This window comes from Glycine soja, chromosome 10 (genome assembly GCF_004193775.1).
Source record: "Glycine soja cultivar W05 chromosome 10, ASM419377v2, whole genome shotgun sequence".
Taxonomy (NCBI): domain Eukaryota; kingdom Viridiplantae; phylum Streptophyta; class Magnoliopsida; order Fabales; family Fabaceae; genus Glycine; species Glycine soja.
This window is the reverse complement of record NC_041011.1, coordinates 50,293,220-50,311,743: the sequence shown is the minus strand read 5'-3', so window position 1 is coordinate 50,311,743 and position 18,524 is coordinate 50,293,220. Positions and strand designations below refer to the sequence as shown.

The 18,524-nt window shown below is 31.9% G+C and overlaps 3 protein-coding genes across 4 annotated transcripts; 2 read left to right on the top strand and 1 right to left on the bottom strand.

Annotated features, from left to right (window-relative positions):
* Positions 1–1,590: 1,590 nt before the first annotated feature.
* Positions 1,591–3,994, top strand: LOC114371910 (probable cinnamyl alcohol dehydrogenase). The gene is made up of 5 exons (XM_028329228.1): positions 1,591–1,791; positions 1,924–2,037; positions 2,127–2,354; positions 2,577–3,016; positions 3,450–3,994. Exons 1-5 carry the CDS (start codon positions 1,703–1,705, stop codon positions 3,653–3,655), a joined length of 1,077 nt encoding a protein of 358 aa, XP_028185029.1. The 5' UTR covers positions 1,591–1,702; the 3' UTR covers positions 3,656–3,994.
* A 1,971-nt stretch (positions 3,995–5,965) lies between these two features.
* Positions 5,966–12,469, bottom strand: LOC114372345 (protein unc-50 homolog). Of its 2 annotated transcripts, XM_028329847.1 has the most exons (10): positions 12,149–12,467; positions 11,805–11,872; positions 11,503–11,528; positions 8,697–8,787; positions 8,241–8,336; positions 8,074–8,142; positions 7,811–7,869; positions 7,591–7,713; positions 6,473–6,544; positions 5,966–6,393 (listed from the first exon to the last, which is right to left on the bottom strand). In XM_028329847.1, the coding sequence occupies exons 1-10, from the start codon at positions 12,245–12,247 to the stop codon at positions 6,329–6,331; spliced, it is 768 nt and encodes a 255-aa protein (XP_028185648.1). In that variant the 5' UTR covers positions 12,248–12,467; the 3' UTR covers positions 5,966–6,328. The 2 variants fall into 2 exon arrangements, with proteins under 2 accessions (XP_028185648.1, XP_028185649.1); XM_028329848.1 differs by lacking the exons at positions 8,697–8,787; positions 11,503–11,528 and having other exon boundaries at positions 12,149–12,469.
* A 2,828-nt stretch (positions 12,470–15,297) lies between these two features.
* Positions 15,298–17,502, top strand: LOC114369838 (PRKR-interacting protein 1-like). The gene is made up of 2 exons (XM_028327093.1): positions 15,298–15,767; positions 17,037–17,502. The coding sequence occupies exons 1-2, from the start codon at positions 15,528–15,530 to the stop codon at positions 17,304–17,306; spliced, it is 510 nt and encodes a 169-aa protein (XP_028182894.1). The 5' UTR covers positions 15,298–15,527; the 3' UTR covers positions 17,307–17,502.
* The last annotated feature ends 1,022 nt before the right edge of the window (positions 17,503–18,524 follow it).

Sequence of the window (18,524 nt, the reverse complement as noted above, 5' to 3'; positions counted from 1 at the left end):
TAATAAATTATTATGATGACTAGTTCGAATTTATCACTATTTGTATGTTATTTTCTAGAAATTAATATAGTACTTCTTATTTGTTTTGAAGTGTGACAGTGAATGATGGTTACTTTGTGATTATCGTAGTGGTGGGAACTGGGGAGTGTGTAGCCCGTCATGTTGTGTGGAGTAGTGGGCCTGCAATCAGTGCACAAAACTTCATGATCTCAATGCAGTGGCCCACAATGAGGATCATTGCGTCATTGCCAATAAGTAGTTGCGAGCAGTGTTGACAAAGTTCCGTTTTGCTTTCTTGCCTCAATTTTTTTTTAAAAAGGAAATATTATCAGCTACTGTATTTAATAGCCAATGCACATAAACGGATAAAAAAAAACCTAATGCACATAAACATTAAGCTTCATAATACCTTTAGTATTATGTTTGTTTTATGAACAATTTTATTAAAAAATAAACTCATAAGATAATTCCATACTACAATAACAATGAAGTGGTCCCCGAAACAGATAAACTATTTTTTTTTATTTTCTACTTTTTATTAAATACTTCACCTAATGATAAACTGCGACAGGAATTATTAACCAGCACAAATTTTTTCGAAAGTTGGCAAAAGCATCTAAACATGTTAACAAATGTCAAATAGACAACGATTTATCAACGGACGTGTCACGTATGCATGACGCAAGGCCATAGTAGTAAAAGTTTCGGAAGAAGAGGATTAATATTCTCCCCGTTTGCTATATAGACTCAATTATTTAATTTATTAAAATTTTAAAAAAATAACTAATTAGTTAATAATAATAAATTTATCTAAAATTTAAAAATTATTCACGAGACATAATACTTTTTTAACTTTAGATTAACGATATAAATAACAAGTTAAATTATTATTTTTAATTTATTATTTAAGTTTAATTTTTATTTTTAATTTGATTGTTTAATTTTTAAAATTAATTCAATTGAATTATTTATTTATTTTTTAAAATCAGTTAATTTTTTTAAAATATATATTTTATGATGGTTTAAAATTATTTAATAATAATTTTGAACTGTTACACGATGTCATTTAGTGATTTCTTAACATTTAAACTAAAAGATAAAATTGAATTGATTTAAAAAATTAAATTAAATTAAAAAATAAATTAAAAGAATAGAAACTAATTTAATCTAAATAATATCTTGATTTGATTGTAGGTTCATTAATAAATGTTCGTTGAGGTTACATATATTTATATTATATTCAACCAAATAACTTTATTTTGCACTTCATTTATTTATACAAACATAAGATCAATCAAACCAGTTGATAAATGTGTAGATATTTAAAATAAATAATGAATACGTAGAAGGAAAGCAGCGGATAAAAAAGTAGCTTGAGAAACACACCTGGATGTTACTCCTCAAATAGAATTGTGACCATTGGATGGCACTACTCTGTACACACTGTGATGAATCTAAGGTAGAGATGCTGTAGAAGAGTACATATTAACGTATCCGATAAAAACTACCTCCATTCACCTACCGCCGAAGGGTCCACACTACATGCTGATTGCTGAGTTGTTGGCTACGGCACCTTTATATATACGCATCTTCTGAAAATAACTAATCAACTAAGGCCACTCCTTTTAGCAAGTTAACAACACTTTTGTCTTCGTTCCATTATCTAGTTCTCAATTCTCTTCACCCTTTGCCTCTGAAAGAAATGGGTAGTCTTGAAGCGGAAAGAACAACAGTAGGATTGGCAGCAAGAGACCCTTCAGGGATTCTCTCCCCATACACCTACAATCTAAGGTCATCTCAAAAATTCTATCTATTTTAGTTTAATAATAATTAGTGTTTCTAATTTTATGCTTTATACTCCACTATCTTATCTTGTTTGGTTCTGACCTTGTGTAAAAAATATAAAATATATAAAACATGCAGAAACACAGGCCCTGATGATGTTTACATTAAAGTTCACTACTGTGGAGTTTGCCATTCTGATCTCCACCAGATTAAAAATGATCTTGGCATGTCCAACTATCCCATGGTCCCAGGGTACTTTTTCGTTAATCATTATTATTCTCTTAATTAATGTTGTTACCACTCACCAATATTGAATATTGATGATTGTTTTGTTGTTCCAGACATGAAGTGGTTGGTGAGGTACTGGAGGTGGGATCAAACGTTAGCAGGTTCAGAGTGGGAGAGTTGGTGGGAGTTGGACTCCTCGTAGGTTGCTGCAAAAACTGCCAGCCATGCCAACAAGACATTGAGAATTACTGCAGCAAGAAGATCTGGTCTTACAATGATGTTTATGTCGATGGAAAACCCACACAGGGTGGCTTTGCTGAAACCATGATCGTTGAGCAAAAGTAAATTAAATCAATTCTTTCTAATTATTGCACTTTTCGCTGCATTTTTTTTTTTTACCATTAGGAATTGACATATCTGGAGATTAGTTTATCATAACTCACGAATATGCTAAATCGACTGAGCTACATCCTTCACCCTTTCCACTACATGTTTAATTATTAAAAAAAAAAATCTTGTGAGGGTATTTTAATTAATTTGATTGTGTATATTGGGGGTGTCAGGTTTGTGGTGAAGATTCCAGAGGGTTTGGCGCCAGAGCAAGTGGCACCATTACTGTGTGCGGGTGTGACAGTGTACAGTCCACTGGTACACTTTGGGCTGAAGGAGAGTGGGCTAAGAGGTGGAATATTGGGGCTTGGAGGAGTGGGACACATGGGGGTGAAGATAGCAAAGGCACTGGGTCATCATGTGACTGTGATAAGCTCTTCTGACAAGAAGAAACAAGAGGCACTTGAACACCTTGGAGCTGATCAATATCTCGTTAGCTCTGATGCCACTGCCATGCAGGAAGCTGCTGATTCACTTGACTACATCATTGACACTGTGCCTGTTGGTCACCCTCTTGAGCCTTATCTCTCCTTGCTCAAACTTGATGGCAAGTTGATCTTGATGGGGGTCATCAACACCCCTCTTCAATTTGTTAGCCCCATGGTCATGCTAGGTAATTGTGATACACTTTCTATTTTGTTTTTAGAATTTCAATTAATTATAAAATTTTTAAGTAACACTTTTGAAATAAGAAAAAAAATGTCCAAAAAAAAATATTCTGACAATAAAAATCATTTAGTCACAATCCTTGTCTATCATAAATTTATTAATTTTTATAATAATTATCTTAAAATTTATATACACGATTTGTTAGTTAATATTAAATAACAATCTAAAACTATTTTACATCATTGACAGTGCACAATCATTAAATTATTAAAATAATTATTACGCACACTATACTTATACAATAATTACATTTTAATGATAATACAATAGTTTTTATTAAATATAATAAATTAATGACAATACAATAGTTCTTTAACAAAAGTACATTATACTTATACAATAATTACATTTTAATGATGTGTATTTGGGTTGTGAAGGGAGGAAGTCAATAACGGGAAGCTTCATTGGGAGCATGAAGGAGACAGAGGAGATGTTGGAGTTCTGGAAAGAGAAGGGTCTGAGTTCGATGATTGAAATGGTAAACATGGATTACATTAACAAAGCCTTTGAAAGGTTGGAGAAGAATGACGTGAGATACAGGTTTGTTGTGGATGTCAAAGGCAGCAAACTTGTTGATCAGTAAAAGAAAGAAAGTATACTACTAGCACGACACACGCAACATCCATCCTTCCATCATGAAGAGTCTGGAAAAGTTATTAATTAATTGAGAACTAAAGCTGTATTTGTTGTTGACTAAAAAAAAGAAGCTGTGTTTTGTTTATTAAAAAGAGTGCTCTGTTTTCTCTGTTTTGGTTACACGACGTTCATTAAAATATAGTATTTGATATCAAATTCTCGTGGAAAGCAAAAGACACCATAGTTTTGTTGTGTAAATTGCTGTATTGTTCCGCCATTGAAAGAAAGAAAAAAAAAAGTGGATATTAATGGGCACTGAATCATACCTCATACGCGTTCTCTGCTACACACGTACGTATGACAAATTTTATTCCAGCTTCACATTCTTCTGCCTCGTCTTATCATTGTCAACTTATGATGGATCAAAGTAGTATTAAAATGAGATTATTATTATTAAATATTTTGTTGAAATAGAATTATTTTTGTCAGTTACCTGCAAGCTATGTGGCTAGTGGCTACACTTACCTGCTGGCTGCTGCAGGGCAGACTACTGGTTTTGATTTTTTACCCTGGTCAGCTACACTGAGGCTGCGGTTTTCTACTTTTACCGTTTACTCAATACATCGTGCTTCATGTAATTTATTTCCTAAATCAATTAATGAAGCTACTATCTTGAATTTAATCTTAAAATCAATTTTATTTAAAGATTTTAAATTTATTTTATTAGACAAAATTACTTTCTAAAATTCTCAAATATAGTTGTCATTTTTATTACTTAAAAAATAACATGATTGATGGGGTATTTTTTTTTTCAAATATTAAGTCAGTTTAGATGTTTAATTTTATTTCTGATCACATTTTACTTTTTTAATGGAAAGGTAACCATGTTGCATGTTTAATTTTGTCTTGCAATGTTAAAGTGTTTGAAAATTATATTGTAATACATTAATAAATTAATATTATATGTAAGTAAAAATAAATATTATAATAATATAGATGCCTTTTATTATAATTATTACGATTTTTATTTAATGTTACTTTTTTATTTTAGTATAATTTATTTTAAAAATATTTATTATCATAAAATAGAGAACCTACCTAAATGTAATTACATGAAATGCTATATATATATATATATATATAACAAACAAAAAAGCACTTCGTTTGATTATTTCTTTGTTTGTTTTTTCTCTCTTGACATTTTCTAATTTTCAATTTTGCATCGGACCAAAAGTTCACAGCCTCTATCTTGCAGGTTCAACGAAGTCTCTGCCTTGCCTGGTTCATATCAATGACAGTGCTGTAAAAGCTGACTTTATGCGTAGCAAGCATAGCCTTGTTCCCATCTCTGCAAAATTTTGATTTTTGAATGTCACTCCCAGTATATTGTGGAGTAATTGTATTTTAGGGGAACGTTGGTTGGAAATAATGACGTCGACGGCAGAAGACGTGCCACTCAAGTCAACACTCAATATTCCATACCAATGGTTGTCGAGATTTTTCTTTATTTTAAAGAAGTCGCCGGTAGGAATGAACAATATTCAGTATTCTCATAATAAACTGGGAAAAAAAAAATTGAATTGCAATGTCAAAATATGTTAATTCACATGTCACGTATTACCAAAAAAATTCGCACATCACATTCTAAATGGGAAACATGGAACTCACTACACCATATGACATATTTGGAATGTGGAATTTGAGCGGAGTCCACTTTTTTAATATAAAAAAAAGTTGCTTGACACTAAAAAAGTAAAAATCATTACATAACTTGATAATTTCGATATGACAAATCACATTTTAAGCTGTGTTCAAAATATTTTTGAGAAGATAGAAATAACACTTGTTAGTTTGGTACAAGAGTTATAGAGTTTAATTTGCATATGATGGACTCTATCATGACAACTTTTGTCTCCTAATATTAAATATATCATTTTGCTCTTGAATTTTTTTTTTTTTTTGAAGTATCAAACAACTTTTTAGGATAATATAATATTTTAATTAGTTCATTCAATTATCTCCAGGACTCCAGTTCCTTTATCACATAGTTACGTTGTTAATTTAAACATTGACTTAAGTATTAAAGTACTTTTATAAGTACCTCTTACCTTCATCCACGCCATTGAAACTAACTCCTCCGAGAAGCAATATTTAGTCGGATAAAATACAAAACGAGAGCACCTATCATACATACAAGAAGCCCCCTCCCCGGGCTTTGATTAGGTCCTCGTGGACTCTTACTGGTACCTGGCTTGAGTGGATTCTAATGACACTCAAATAAGCTAACAATGACTCTGGTAAGTGACGAGGGTAAATGTAGAGCCAACGACATTTCATTTGGAGAGTAATTATATCTAGCCTCATGAAAGAATATATCAATAAAAATTGTTCTTTGTTAGTAGATCGACCAAGAAAAATCATTACAATTGAGTATATTCATTTGAACAAATATTCTATCTAATAACTGTAAAAAATACAATGACTACCCTGACTCGCTACAGTCCAACTTCGATTGGTAGTAGTAGTAGTATTAGAAGGCCTAAAATGAGGCATTGCTGGGCCACTGCATTCTTCAAACAAACAATCAAACATTCATTAAAGCCTTCTCATGTTGCAGTTCTCTGATTACTCTATAACCTCAACAAGGACACCGATAGGTCAAAAGTTCTAGCTGGAATGATCATATTTGTCGACTGAAGTACATGTTCATAAAGTAACTAGAAGGATTGAAACCACTTAAAATCACTGCAAATCAGAAATTGGGGTCAGATACAATATTAACCCGTCATGGAAAAAAGAAATGGTAAGCACATTCAATACTTACAAATTGGAGAAAGGACAATTACGATTCCAATTGGGTACAGGAAAAAGGTGGTCCTCTCCAAAAAGGGCAGAACTACAGCCAGAAATCTTAATCAAATTAATTCAACGATTTTCACAGCTCCCATAAATTCAAAACAAAAACTTGTAATTTCACAGTTATACACACTCAGGAAACAAGTTTACGAAAAACAAGTTAATGTACATTTATTCACTATGTTGACCATCACATCCAACAGACCCACATCATATGAATTTGTCCTCCACATCATACGAAAGGGACTTTATAAAGTAAAACACACAGAAAGGGTGTTTGCTGCAAATACTCAAGAAAACACAATAACTGACACTTCTACTGTTCTACAGTATAATTGGCAACAATTAAAACAGATTCACTGCAAATATTCAAGAAAGCACAAGAACTGACTTTTCCAGACAAATACAGCCATACCCAAGGAAACTACACTAAAAAAATATATTATGAACTAATCTAAATGAGGAGGAATTAACTTAGACCAATATAATAACTTCGTATAAAAAGTGATTTTCATTGATCCATTTATTGAATCGTAACTACCACCTCTGATCTTTTTATAAAAACCTTTTGGGAAGTTTGTCTTCATTTTTACAAGACTCCATCCAAGGTGTTTACAGGATTGATTTTTTTTTAAAAAAAAATCCCTCAAGTGGCCATACATTAATTAAATAGGTAGAATAGATTAACAAAACGGAATCCTAATGGTTTTAAGGGTAATTATGGAAAAACCATACAACTTGTTGATAAATTTAATACCATTAACTACATACTTTAATTGTTGTGAAGCGGTTAAAAGTATCCTATACATATTACCAAGATTATTCATGATAAATCTTATAAAAAGTGGATTGTAATAAGATAATTAAGTGATTCTTATTTTCATATATTTTAAATGTATATATTACATTAAATTTGATGCAAATGAATAAGATATCAAGTAATTTTGAATTAGTCTAAAATTTTGGATTAATCTAATGATGAGTTTTGGGATAAAATTATCTATAAAAAGCTATTGAACAGTGTAAGAGTGGGTGTAACTTATACTGGTGTAAGTTGATCATAATGAGAGAGAGAGAGAGAGTTACCATCATAACCTAAGAAATTTAGATAATGATAGTATGAAGCGCCGACCATGAACAGCAGATTTGACAGCAATACTGGAATGAAACCATGAGCCACCAATAGAGGAGATAGAAAATAATGGATCACTGCCAAAGAACCAGACATCAGCACCACTCTAATGCAAGATATAGTAGCTTCCTATAGCATAACAGAGTCCATACTAACCAAAGAGTCAGAAATTACCATAGAGCAAAACAAACAATGGGAAGAAAGAGTTGCAGTGCACATCAAATGCATACATCCTTCCATGAAAAACAAAAAATATAATCAGCTATTGAAAAATAATCAACAAAATTCCAAGAAAAAGGTGCTCAGTTCAATTCCATTCTTATCAATTGATCAAACATTTTAAAGAAACATTTTAAAATATTAGGGAATGTTCTCAAAATTGAAGCAAACAACTAAATTAACACAAGTGAAACTGGAAAGAAAATTCTTGAACTTACCATTCAACACGCTGTTCAACCACATAACTATTTGGAGCCTCTTCTCGAAGATAAGAATTTGTCAGGAACCTGGAGATTACAAGGGTAAAAAATATGCACCAGTGTTGGTATCAAGATCAAGTGATTCAAAGAAAAGGATGCAATATTTACTACAAGAATAGCCTTACCAACAAAATGTTGCCAGAAATACACCAGTCAATATAAAGTGGAAAAACAACACTGAGAAGATAACAAGAAGTGTATGTGCAGTACTATGGTCATACCTGAAAAATAATGGGAAAATACAGCAATACAAAAAGTTAGTAGAGGCCAAGAGGAAAAAACTATAAACTAAATATATATAATGAATCATCCAATCACACTAAAACCTTGGTTCATGATTCATGATTTAAAAAAATTCATACATACTGAAGTCTAAAGCAATAGCCTGTTTCTATAAGGGAAATTTTCAAAAATGATCATCCTTCAGCTAAATAGATGAAATACAAGGGTTTACATGATTTACATTAGTGATTAGTTGCATTTGCATATTCATTCTGTTTTACAAAAGTAAAGTGAATTTTCACATCTACGAAGAACCACCACCATCAAAACACCACAATCAAAATGTAAGAAAAACATACGCCGCACAATAAGCCAAAGTTGCAACTGCCAAAAGAAGACTGCAGATCACAACAAATGCAGGATCATCACGTGCCCATTGATTCTTGGTTTCTAATAAGAACAAGAAGAAAATCAATTAAACAATTTTTTGAAACCACCAAATTAAATTTTCTAATTTGATAAATCAAAGGCATTAATTATATAACTAAACCTACAGTTTTTTACCATGAAAAATTGGCATCATTATGTATCACTAAATTAAGTTGATTTGCAAATTGCAAGCCTAATAATAAGCCAAAGTTCTTCACGGCTCATCCTTAAAACCAGCTCATTAGAAAAAGATTTAACTGCCGTGTTTAAAGGCACCTTTACTTGAAAGAAAGGTAAACCGTGAAATTATTAAAATTTATCCCATCACTGGAATACAGACTTACAAATATGTTTAAATGCATGCATAAAATTTAAAAAGAGATTCACGTAATGGGAATATAATAGTTTGATTAGTCTTATATCAGTCAATGAATAAGCGTGCTAGTAACTTCTTCTGTTTGATCAGAAACATTGCCAGCCCAAGTAAGTGAAACCAGACAGGCTAAAAGGAATTTCAGCATAAGATCAATGAAGGATATCATCAGCATCATTCATCAGTCATAGTTGTCAAGTCAAACATTAGCTTGTAAATCATAAGAGTTTACAGTTCTAGGTAAGGGAATCAAGTAGACTGAATTTCAAACTCGTTTCTTGGTAGACTCAACTGGACTAGTTCAGATTTACTCAAACTCACATTGAATCACGAATTAAGTACCGAGTTTACGAGTCTGATATAAGATGCAAATTATGTCCCCAAATTACCCAAAATAATGACAGTATCTTGAACTCCCCCCTCCAAAGCATCGTTTTCACATCAAGGAAAACAAAAAACACAGGCTCTCCTCCCACAAGCAAACACTTACCTTTGTGACCTAACAAGCCACACTATCAAAGTATTTCTGCAATCCATTCATGAACCATAGAACCCAGAAAATAATTCTTGAATATTGAAAATCATCATCAATCTAGCAATTTATTTTAAATATTATGGACCCATCACAACCTGTGATAGTTAAGGAGTTTCTCACATTCCATTTCTTTTATAAAAAAATATAGATCTATTTGTGTTGTGTTTCGAAGTCCATTGATAGACCACAGGTAACCCAAGTCTATACAAGGAAAAAGAGAGGAAGAAAGTTGGGGCAACAAGAGAGTAATCTGGAAAATGGTGAAGGAATAGCAGCTAATGGGACAACGAGGGGTTCTCAGTTAAGGGAAAGCATGATGGGTATAATAACAGAATGGACAGGTGACAACCTTTGGTTGGAGAGGAGGATTCTAGCATGATTAGAGAAAGGGGAATATGGAGGGGGGATTTTGGCGAAAGGAGGTTAGGAAGGCTTCTGCTTTAGAGAAGGGCTGCTAGCTGCAGACCTGGGGTGTTCGTTAATTGCAGCTTCTTTTGTAGTGTTTCTTTATTTGTTAATACTTCACATTGGTTTATGATTCTAAGGTTGTTTAGTTCAGATCAGTGAGTTTTAATACAATTTGATATATTTGAGAATTATTCTTAGTGCTTCTGTGCCTGTTAAAGTAAGCACTTGAGCACTATCTTGCCTGCATTCTATTCTATTTTCCACTATTATGTTTGGATTGGGTTTGGCCAAACCTGTGACCCAATCCAATCAAATTTGAACGGGTTGATTTGGGTTGGTTTTTCAAGAAAAAAAATTAAAACCCAACCCGTTTGTAAACAGGTTGGATTGGGTTGGGTCAACGGGTCAAAGTATTTAAATTTGTCAGGTATTTTTAAAATCTAATATTTTTTATAAGCTGAAATTTTTATTAAATGAAATATCGAATACATTACTTTTAATTGTTGCGTGTAGTCAAATAGTGGAATAAAAGATCATGGGAGGAATCGCATTGTTGTCATCATCATCACATAGGCTAACATACCATGCTAAACATGATTTAAAAATTGAAATATAATAAACAAACACCACACTCATGAAGCCTATAAAATCCCAAAACTAAAACTATTAAATGATAATTTGGAAATTTCAATGAGTAGTCCAACTAAAATTTCAACTAAATCTAAAATAGTTTGAATCCTAATTTTCGTGAGAGTGAAATTGTGATTTGTGAGAAAAGAAGATAGGAGAGTGGGCACGGTCTCACTCACTCTTAGCTTAATTATTAATTGATTTTTTTAATTTAAAAATATATATTATATATAATAATAAAAATTTAATACAAATTAACGGGTCGGTGGGTCCAGATATTAAACCTTGTGACTCAACAGATTTGATTGATTTGGTTTGGGACTGAACCAAACACAAAAATTATCCAACCCAAACTATTTGGGTTGGTTTGGGTCAATTCAGGTTCACAGGCAACCCATACCTAGGAACACCCCCTATCACAAACTTTGCACCGTTCCTTGTCACTATGATAATGTTTTTCAAATATTTTTGTATTACGACTACTAGTCAAGTTTATGGACACTAGACAAGTTTTCATAGACTCTCAGATTTGACAACCTATTACTAAATGCAGTTTCAACCCTGTAATGCATATAAGATACTTAGATAAACAACAACTCCCAATTCTCCCAAGAACATATCGCATTCATGTAACTAGCCTACTATATTTATTGCAGATAAAGGCTAGCTAAGATACATAGCCTAGTAAGACAGAAGCTCAGTAAACATTGCTGAACCAATCACTGATAAAATTAAAAAATGTGTACCAATAAATCAGAAGATCAAAGATATTAATGACTCATAGACTTACGTTTGTGATATTTAGTATGCTGATAGCTGCATCCGTTGTACAGTTCCATATCAAGAACACCAAAAAAATTCATCAGAGAAAAAAGATACTACAAAATTGTAAATACACACAAAACAGAAGAGTTGAGCAGAAACTCAACCAAGAACTTATGCCCATATGTGCAGTGGTGCAATTCAAATGTCCAACAAAAGAGGACTCACATTGCTACTACGTTAGATCATAGTAACAAAACACAATTTTTCATTGCTAAGTGGTAACAGGGGAAGGAGAGACCGATGATGATTTAATTTACATATACTTACACAACTTTCGGGGACGTACATAGATGAAGCATTTGCCAAAAAGTATATTCAATATCCATTTGTTGCCACTACAACGAATAATAAATGAATCAGCACAGATTGAACATTAACGAGTAACGGACTCTTCAAATCAGAACAATAAGATCCAACCTTTTCAATTATGAGCCGAAACATTAAGGAATTGAGGCTAATCTAACAATTAGACTTACACGCCAGGTAATTTTAGCAACGGGATTTACGATACCAGAATGAAAGGGAGAGATAAAAGCACGAATTGGATCTTAGAGTGGTGCGAGAAGTAAATCTAGGAAATTGTGAAATGAAAGGAAGAGATCGGAAGGAACCTTGATGATTCTGCGGAGGTAGGGAAGCAGCATGGGATTGTTAGGTCGAGAGGAAGAGGAGGAGGAAGAAGAACGTCCTTTGGAAGCTGTGGGTAACATCTTCGCTTCGGTCACTCCTTCTCTTTACCTCTTCTTCTGCAAACGATCCACACGATTCTACTATTCTTTCTCTTGCTGTGTGTGATGTGTGATGTGTGATATGTTGTTTTGTGCGATCTCTCTCTCTCTCTCTCCGGTAGCTGCCTCGAACTCTCTCTCTCTCTCGGATGCGAGATGGACAGGGACTGAAAAGTAAAATGCTACACCAACAACCTAGGCCGATTACAATTTTGACCCACTCTGGTTTACTAGGGAGCAAAGCCTTCATACATCATCATAGAAATACATTCATTGGTGTAATTTTTTTTATATTGTTATATAATTATAAACTTTGTTATAAGATTATTGATTTTATAATAATTATTTTAAATTACACCAAAAAACAATTACTATTTTAAATTTATTTATTTTTTTAAATATTTAGTTGAAAATTACAATGCATCAATTAAAATTATTAATAAATCAAGTCATAAATGTACCATATAATAATGTTTTTTTTCTATTTTTTTATTTATCTCTCATCATTTATTATATCTCATATATTTATATTTTTTCTTTTTTCTTAATTGTATAATTTATTATTTTAGTTGTTGTACATCTGTACAAATATTAATTTAGTTCTTATTTTAGATGCCTAAAATAAGTTTAGATTTCCTTGCTTAACCTAGCCTATTATAGTCCACAACTTTCACAGAGCTTGCAAAGTAGCTCAACTTAAACTTGTTCACTGAAATATTTGACTTACAATTTAAATTTTATTATTTTTAGATCGATTTGGGCCTAGTCAAATAAATCTCATACAATTTGAGATTTCATTCAACATAGGCTTCATTTTAAAAACTTAAATTAAATTTGGGTTTGTTGGTTTGACTTGTTATAATCAGTAATTGAATTGACTCAAAATTGTGTGATAAAATATATGACTTAAGCTTTAAATTTTGAACATGAATTAAATTTTAACCTTTAGTCTTAGCTCACAAAAACTTGTAAAATTGGGTTTGAGTTTATTTTAGAAGTTCAAATGAAATCTTTTTTTTGTCCAATCCACTATGTTTGTTATTGGCCTAACCTAAACCCACCTTTCGAATGGTGTAGACTGTAGTTCACATATTCCCAGACATTAAATGAAGAATTTTGTATTGTTAGTGTTGGATGAACGGTTAAGTGTGTTCCAACGATTTTCCGAAACACACGCTACATCTATTTTGCCATCGAATGTGTATTTGCATGCTAACACAAGTATTTGATGCAATACCAAATACACATTTATCGTGTTTGGTTATAGATCTCTCTCAAAGCTTTACTTTGTAGTTTCCATATTTTTTTTATCATTGGGATGTGGTTTTGGGTGTCATCAACATGGTGTAACAAACACACACATTGTCAAACTTCAATGACGCACGTCTGAAAAGATTGTAGCCAAACTTGCACTAAGTCTTATTAATCTAGCCATTGAATTGTACAACAATATCATAATGATCGTAATATATCAAATTTAAGACAAATTCTCCAGATGCGACATTTTTTATACATCAAAGTGATGTTATCATTCACCAACTTTGAAAGTATTTACATACTCATGGATAAGGGCTTCCACCTGGTGAGGTGAGTGAATCTTGAATCGACACGTGATCACGAAAGGAGAAAGCTAGATTGGCAAGGGCATTAGCTATCCTGTTAACCTGCCTCCTTACAGAGAAAACATTAAAAATAGCCATATCATGGGTCAGCTTTCTACAGTCAACCATGATCCCATCAAAATAGGAATGACACTGAGACCCTTTGGTTTTTTCTGGGGCCAAAATAGATGTCACAATTTTAAATAATTTAAATGTTTGTCAATGTATTTTTTATTAATATTATAAATTCTATATTATACATTAAAGAAAAATAATATGAAAATGTTAATTAATTTTTAAAATATAAAAAATACGTTGTATAATTTTCATCGAGATTTTTAAATTCAACAATTATATTAATAAAATATAGCATTTGTAAATATTTATTAAAAATATAAATTTCTCAAATTTCACAACCCAGTCACACTTTTATTGATTATAAATTACAAAATGTCTAAAATTTATTAAGAAAAAATATTTAAAAAATAAATATTTTTTTATATAAGTTAATAAAGGACGTATCTATTGAACATAAAAAAATAACGTATTTATAAATATTGAAAATGAGAAAAAAGTTATAAAGTGTAAAAAGTTTGACGGACATATTTCAATTCTCTTTCTCATTACTTACAAATAGTCAATCATTCATTTAAGTAAAGTTATCATCATTATCATCTAAATAATTAGATATTTAATTCGTAATCACAATTACTCAATTGTAAGAGCATAATTTTATCAACTGAGTTATATTCCCTCAGTTAAGCATGCACAAAAGAGTCAAGTTAATTTTTTATTATTTTTTTGACATTGTTGGGTCATCCTAGACTTTAACCAAAAACTCCTCTCCTCAAGTAAAACATCACACTTATTGTCCAACTAATTGGGAAAGAATAAATATATTTCTTTTTAGTAGGGATTCATCCTTTTTGAAGGCAGCATAACAATGGTATTGAGCTCTTCAAGTATGTTTGTTCTCCCTTTTTTTTTTTACCATGACAAGTCCTTGGAAGTAACATGAGAAGAAAAAAGAAAGACATTAAGAGAATTTCAGACACTCTAAGCTTTTTTTCAAACCTACTTCCACCATTTTGAGTCAAGAGATAAATAAATAAACACATCTTATTACAATAAACAAATGTGTTTGTAGTGACTAAGGGGTCAAAGTCTAAGAAGTGAGTATATTCTTCTTATAATAAACTTGTTAACTTTTGATATAATTAACTTAAATTAATTGAAATGATAATTTATAATTTGATTGAAAATCTAAATTATTTTACTCAGTGTATATGAATATTATTAAACTATCAACAATCTTTAGATAATTTAAAAGTTATATTTATTTCAACTATTAATTATTAATATCATATCATATGACATGCCCTATATTTTGTTTTTTTTTTTTAAAACAAGAAAAGAATAAAGGATTTGAATGACACGAAACTGAGAAATGCCCTAATTCAAGAAGCTGGCATTCGGATTTTGTGATTGGGAGAGAAACCGACCCAGTTGTGCTACTGCGAATGCCGCTGTCCCGTGCAATTCGAAGGTTCTGAAGAACAAGGGTTTAGAATTAGGGTCTTAAACCAACTCAACCTACTTTGTGGGTAAAATTAGGGATTCAGGTCTAAGTTGAAAAATTAGGGTTTTGGCAAGTCCCCTAAATGTCGACGGGCAAACCCAGAGACGGTGAGTTTCAGATGGTCCCGGCGCCGGGAACCTCAAAGCCGCCCCTTCCGCCGGTAGCAGCAACTAATGCGATAGTGGAATATACTCCGGTCTCCCTCAAAGAGGATGAGGAGGACCTAGAAATCAAGCTCCGACGGATTATCGACAATGTTCCCGTCCGTGTTAGCAATACTTCCGGTAGTTCCGCCGGTTCAGGCTCCGGCGACTTCCACCAGGTATAACCGCTCTTTTCTTTATTTACTTATTTAAAATTAAAAAATACCTCTTGTGCTTGAGTTAGCTCTGAAATAAGGTGCAGGTTTGATAATGCTGTGCAAAAACTGTTAGGTAGTTGTTATCAAGAAGAAAAATGATCATTATCAGGGTAGTACTCGTTTTCCATTATGGGTACCAATAGGTTTTGTTCGAAATTTCATTTTGAGGACCCATTAAATATAAACGAGGGGGATCTATTGTTGAAATATGAAAAATCATCGTGGCGGAGAGAGGTTTGGAAAGACACTGTATGAGTGGAACTGTGGAAGTTCTATGAATCGAAGGTGCATGCCGGGCGTCTTGTTGGTTAATAAGTGCTGGGGTGGGATGAATAGGGTTCAAAGTGTTTGAAGTAAATTTGGCCTCGGGACTAAAGAATCTTAAAGAAAATTGTGCTTGAGTTTTTAACCATACACTACTCCTATTTGGGGATTAAACTTAGAAAAACTACAGTTTATAAAGTGTGATATAAAAGGTTCAAGGAGTAGTTGGATACTTGGATGTGAACTGGTTGGCAAAATCATCATGCTCCAATGTTGCAAAGGCTAATTGCTCATTGATGAGTTATTGATTTACCCACTGTAGCTAATAAGTTAATTCTGAAGGTAACACAGTCTTTAGCTTAAACTTATCGGAAGTCAGAACATTGGACGATCAAGGGTATCAACTATGCTCAATTTTTTTTTAAGCAGCATTCTTAATCTCGTTAGTGGTAAGGCATCCTTTTTTGCACTTGAGAGACATTCTTAATCTCAACTGTCCTGAATTATATTATAAGCATTATGGTCTATTCATGGAATATCTTATTATTTGAGTGATTTGTAACAAGTAATAACCTAGATATGCATACTGAAGTGCTTACCTTCCCACTTGTGTTTATCCAACACATGATGGCCCAGTTTTGATTAGCTTCTAGCTCGAGGGAGCTTTTCAATTGTAAAACATGCTGTTTAGATTTTTCTTAGACAAATATGCCTAGCTCTGTTAAGTTTACCAGTGTTTTATGGAAGAATGAGATGATGAAGCTTCTAAAAGAGTTGTGCATAAATTGATTTTAACTTATGTGAGGATTTTGATTCATTTTAGTTTCTTCTCCCTTGTTCAGAAGTTTATTTAAATTGGCATGATATCTGGGATATTTGCTTTTTTCTTTTGTGTCAATAATTGGTAGGGTGATGGATATTTTTCTGAGTGTTTTTCTTATATGCTTTAAATTTGGGTTCCAACAGTATCGACAAATGAGACGCAAGGAGCAAGATCGTCTTGCCAGGATGGAAGTCAACTACCAGAAAAGGAAAGAGGTGGCAGAATTTAATTTGAGAAGAGAGGAAAGACTAAAAGCGGCTGAGGAACGGACAGCAAAGAAGCGAGCAAGACGTCAAAAGAAGAAGCAAAGGAAAAAGGAGAAAAAGACCAAATTAAATGCTGGAGAAGAGCAGCAAAAGAAAGAAGATTCCTCAAGTGATGGAGACTCTGATAATGATGAGGCAGCACCTTGAAACCAGCTTTAACTTTTAAAATTTGATTCAAGTAATTGGGGATATCTGGCTTAGATAAAACACAGGCATTGCTCTGGGTTTCAATTATTACATATGTGATTTCTGAAGTACTGTGTTCGAAAGCGATGCTATATATTGTTTCAAGCAAAAAATTTGATGTAGTTAGAGAAACAAATCTTACAAATCTTGCAACTCATTGTGTGTAGTGATGTAGTATAAAAGTGAATGATAACAAACGAAACGTCACACAAATCAACTTAGCCAGATTGGAAGAGAAAAATGTCACAATTAATTCATTCTTAAAGTGTCAATGTAGATATAGCATTTTTTAAAAATTAATTTTGCTACAAGGAGAACTAATTTTACGAAAAATGAAAATCTTTAAATTCTTGAAAAAAATATTTGAACCCTCACAATGATTAATTATAGGTGTAAAATTTATTGATCATATTTGTATTTATATTTAAAAATAATTTTATTTTACCATTTAAATTAAATTAAACTTTTAAGCTTATTTTTAATTTTTTTTTCTAAATAAATATTCTAGTCACATCTTTTTAAAATTAATCTTTAACTTGTTTTTGTTTTTAAAAATCATCTTCCTGCAAATGTGTAGTATAACTAATAACTATTTTTGGAGAATAAATATCAAGTCAATTCCTTAAAGAAAAAATCAAGTCAGTCTTCAAAATTATATAGTTTGAATATTTTAGATTTTAAATCTCTAAAATCATCTTTGCCTCTTTACATTTTATTTTTATTTTACACTAAAAATAATTTAAGTGCACATTGTCTTGTAAACTCATGAACTAGGATTTTTTTTATATATAAAATTTTAGGGACCAAGATGTTTAATATACATTCTTGAGGGAAAAAAGTTGTAATTTATTTAAATTGTTAGGATCTCATTGTCTTGGTAGTTGGTATCTTTAGCCTACTAGGGTCAAATACCAAATTGTGAAGATTCTTTTCAAATTTAACACGTGTAATGTTTTATTAATAGTATTTTAATAAATCATTTTCGTTTTTTTTCATTCTTTCTCCTATTTAATTCTTTAGCCTATGTTTGGGTCACAAAGATGAAAGCATAATTATAAAAATCAAATTGATAAATGATTCAATCTAAGTACTAGATTCCTGGTTCAATGATCAAATCAAAATATATATATATATATATATATATATATATATATATATATTATGATAAAATTGAACCAA

Excerpts from the sequence above, each read along its gene's own strand:
- LOC114371910 (XM_028329228.1), top strand. The coding sequence starts at position 1,703 with ATGGGTAGTCTTGAAGCGGAAAGAACAACAGTAGGATTGGCAGCAAGA. Across the intron at positions 2,038-2,126 it reads AACTATCCCATGGTCCCAGG|ACATGAAGTGGTTGGTGAGG; the intron begins GTACTTTTTCGT and ends TTGTTGTTCCAG. Across the intron at positions 2,355-2,576 it reads ACCATGATCGTTGAGCAAAA|GTTTGTGGTGAAGATTCCAG; the intron begins GTAAATTAAATC and ends TGGGGGTGTCAG.
- LOC114372345 (XM_028329847.1), bottom strand. The coding sequence starts at position 12,247 with ATGTTACCCACAGCTTCCAAAGGACGTTCTTCTTCCTCCTCCTCTTCC. Across the intron at positions 8,788-11,502 it reads GCATACTAAATATCACAAAC|AAACCAAGAATCAATGGGCA; the intron begins GTAAGTCTATGA and ends TGTTCTTATTAG. Across the intron at positions 8,337-8,696 it reads ACTTTGGCTTATTGTGCGGC|GTATGACCATAGTACTGCAC; the intron begins GTATGTTTTTCT and ends ATTATTTTTCAG.
- LOC114369838 (XM_028327093.1), top strand. The coding sequence starts at position 15,528 with ATGTCGACGGGCAAACCCAGAGACGGTGAGTTTCAGATGGTCCCGGCG. Across the intron at positions 15,768-17,036 it reads GCTCCGGCGACTTCCACCAG|TATCGACAAATGAGACGCAA; the intron begins GTATAACCGCTC and ends GGGTTCCAACAG.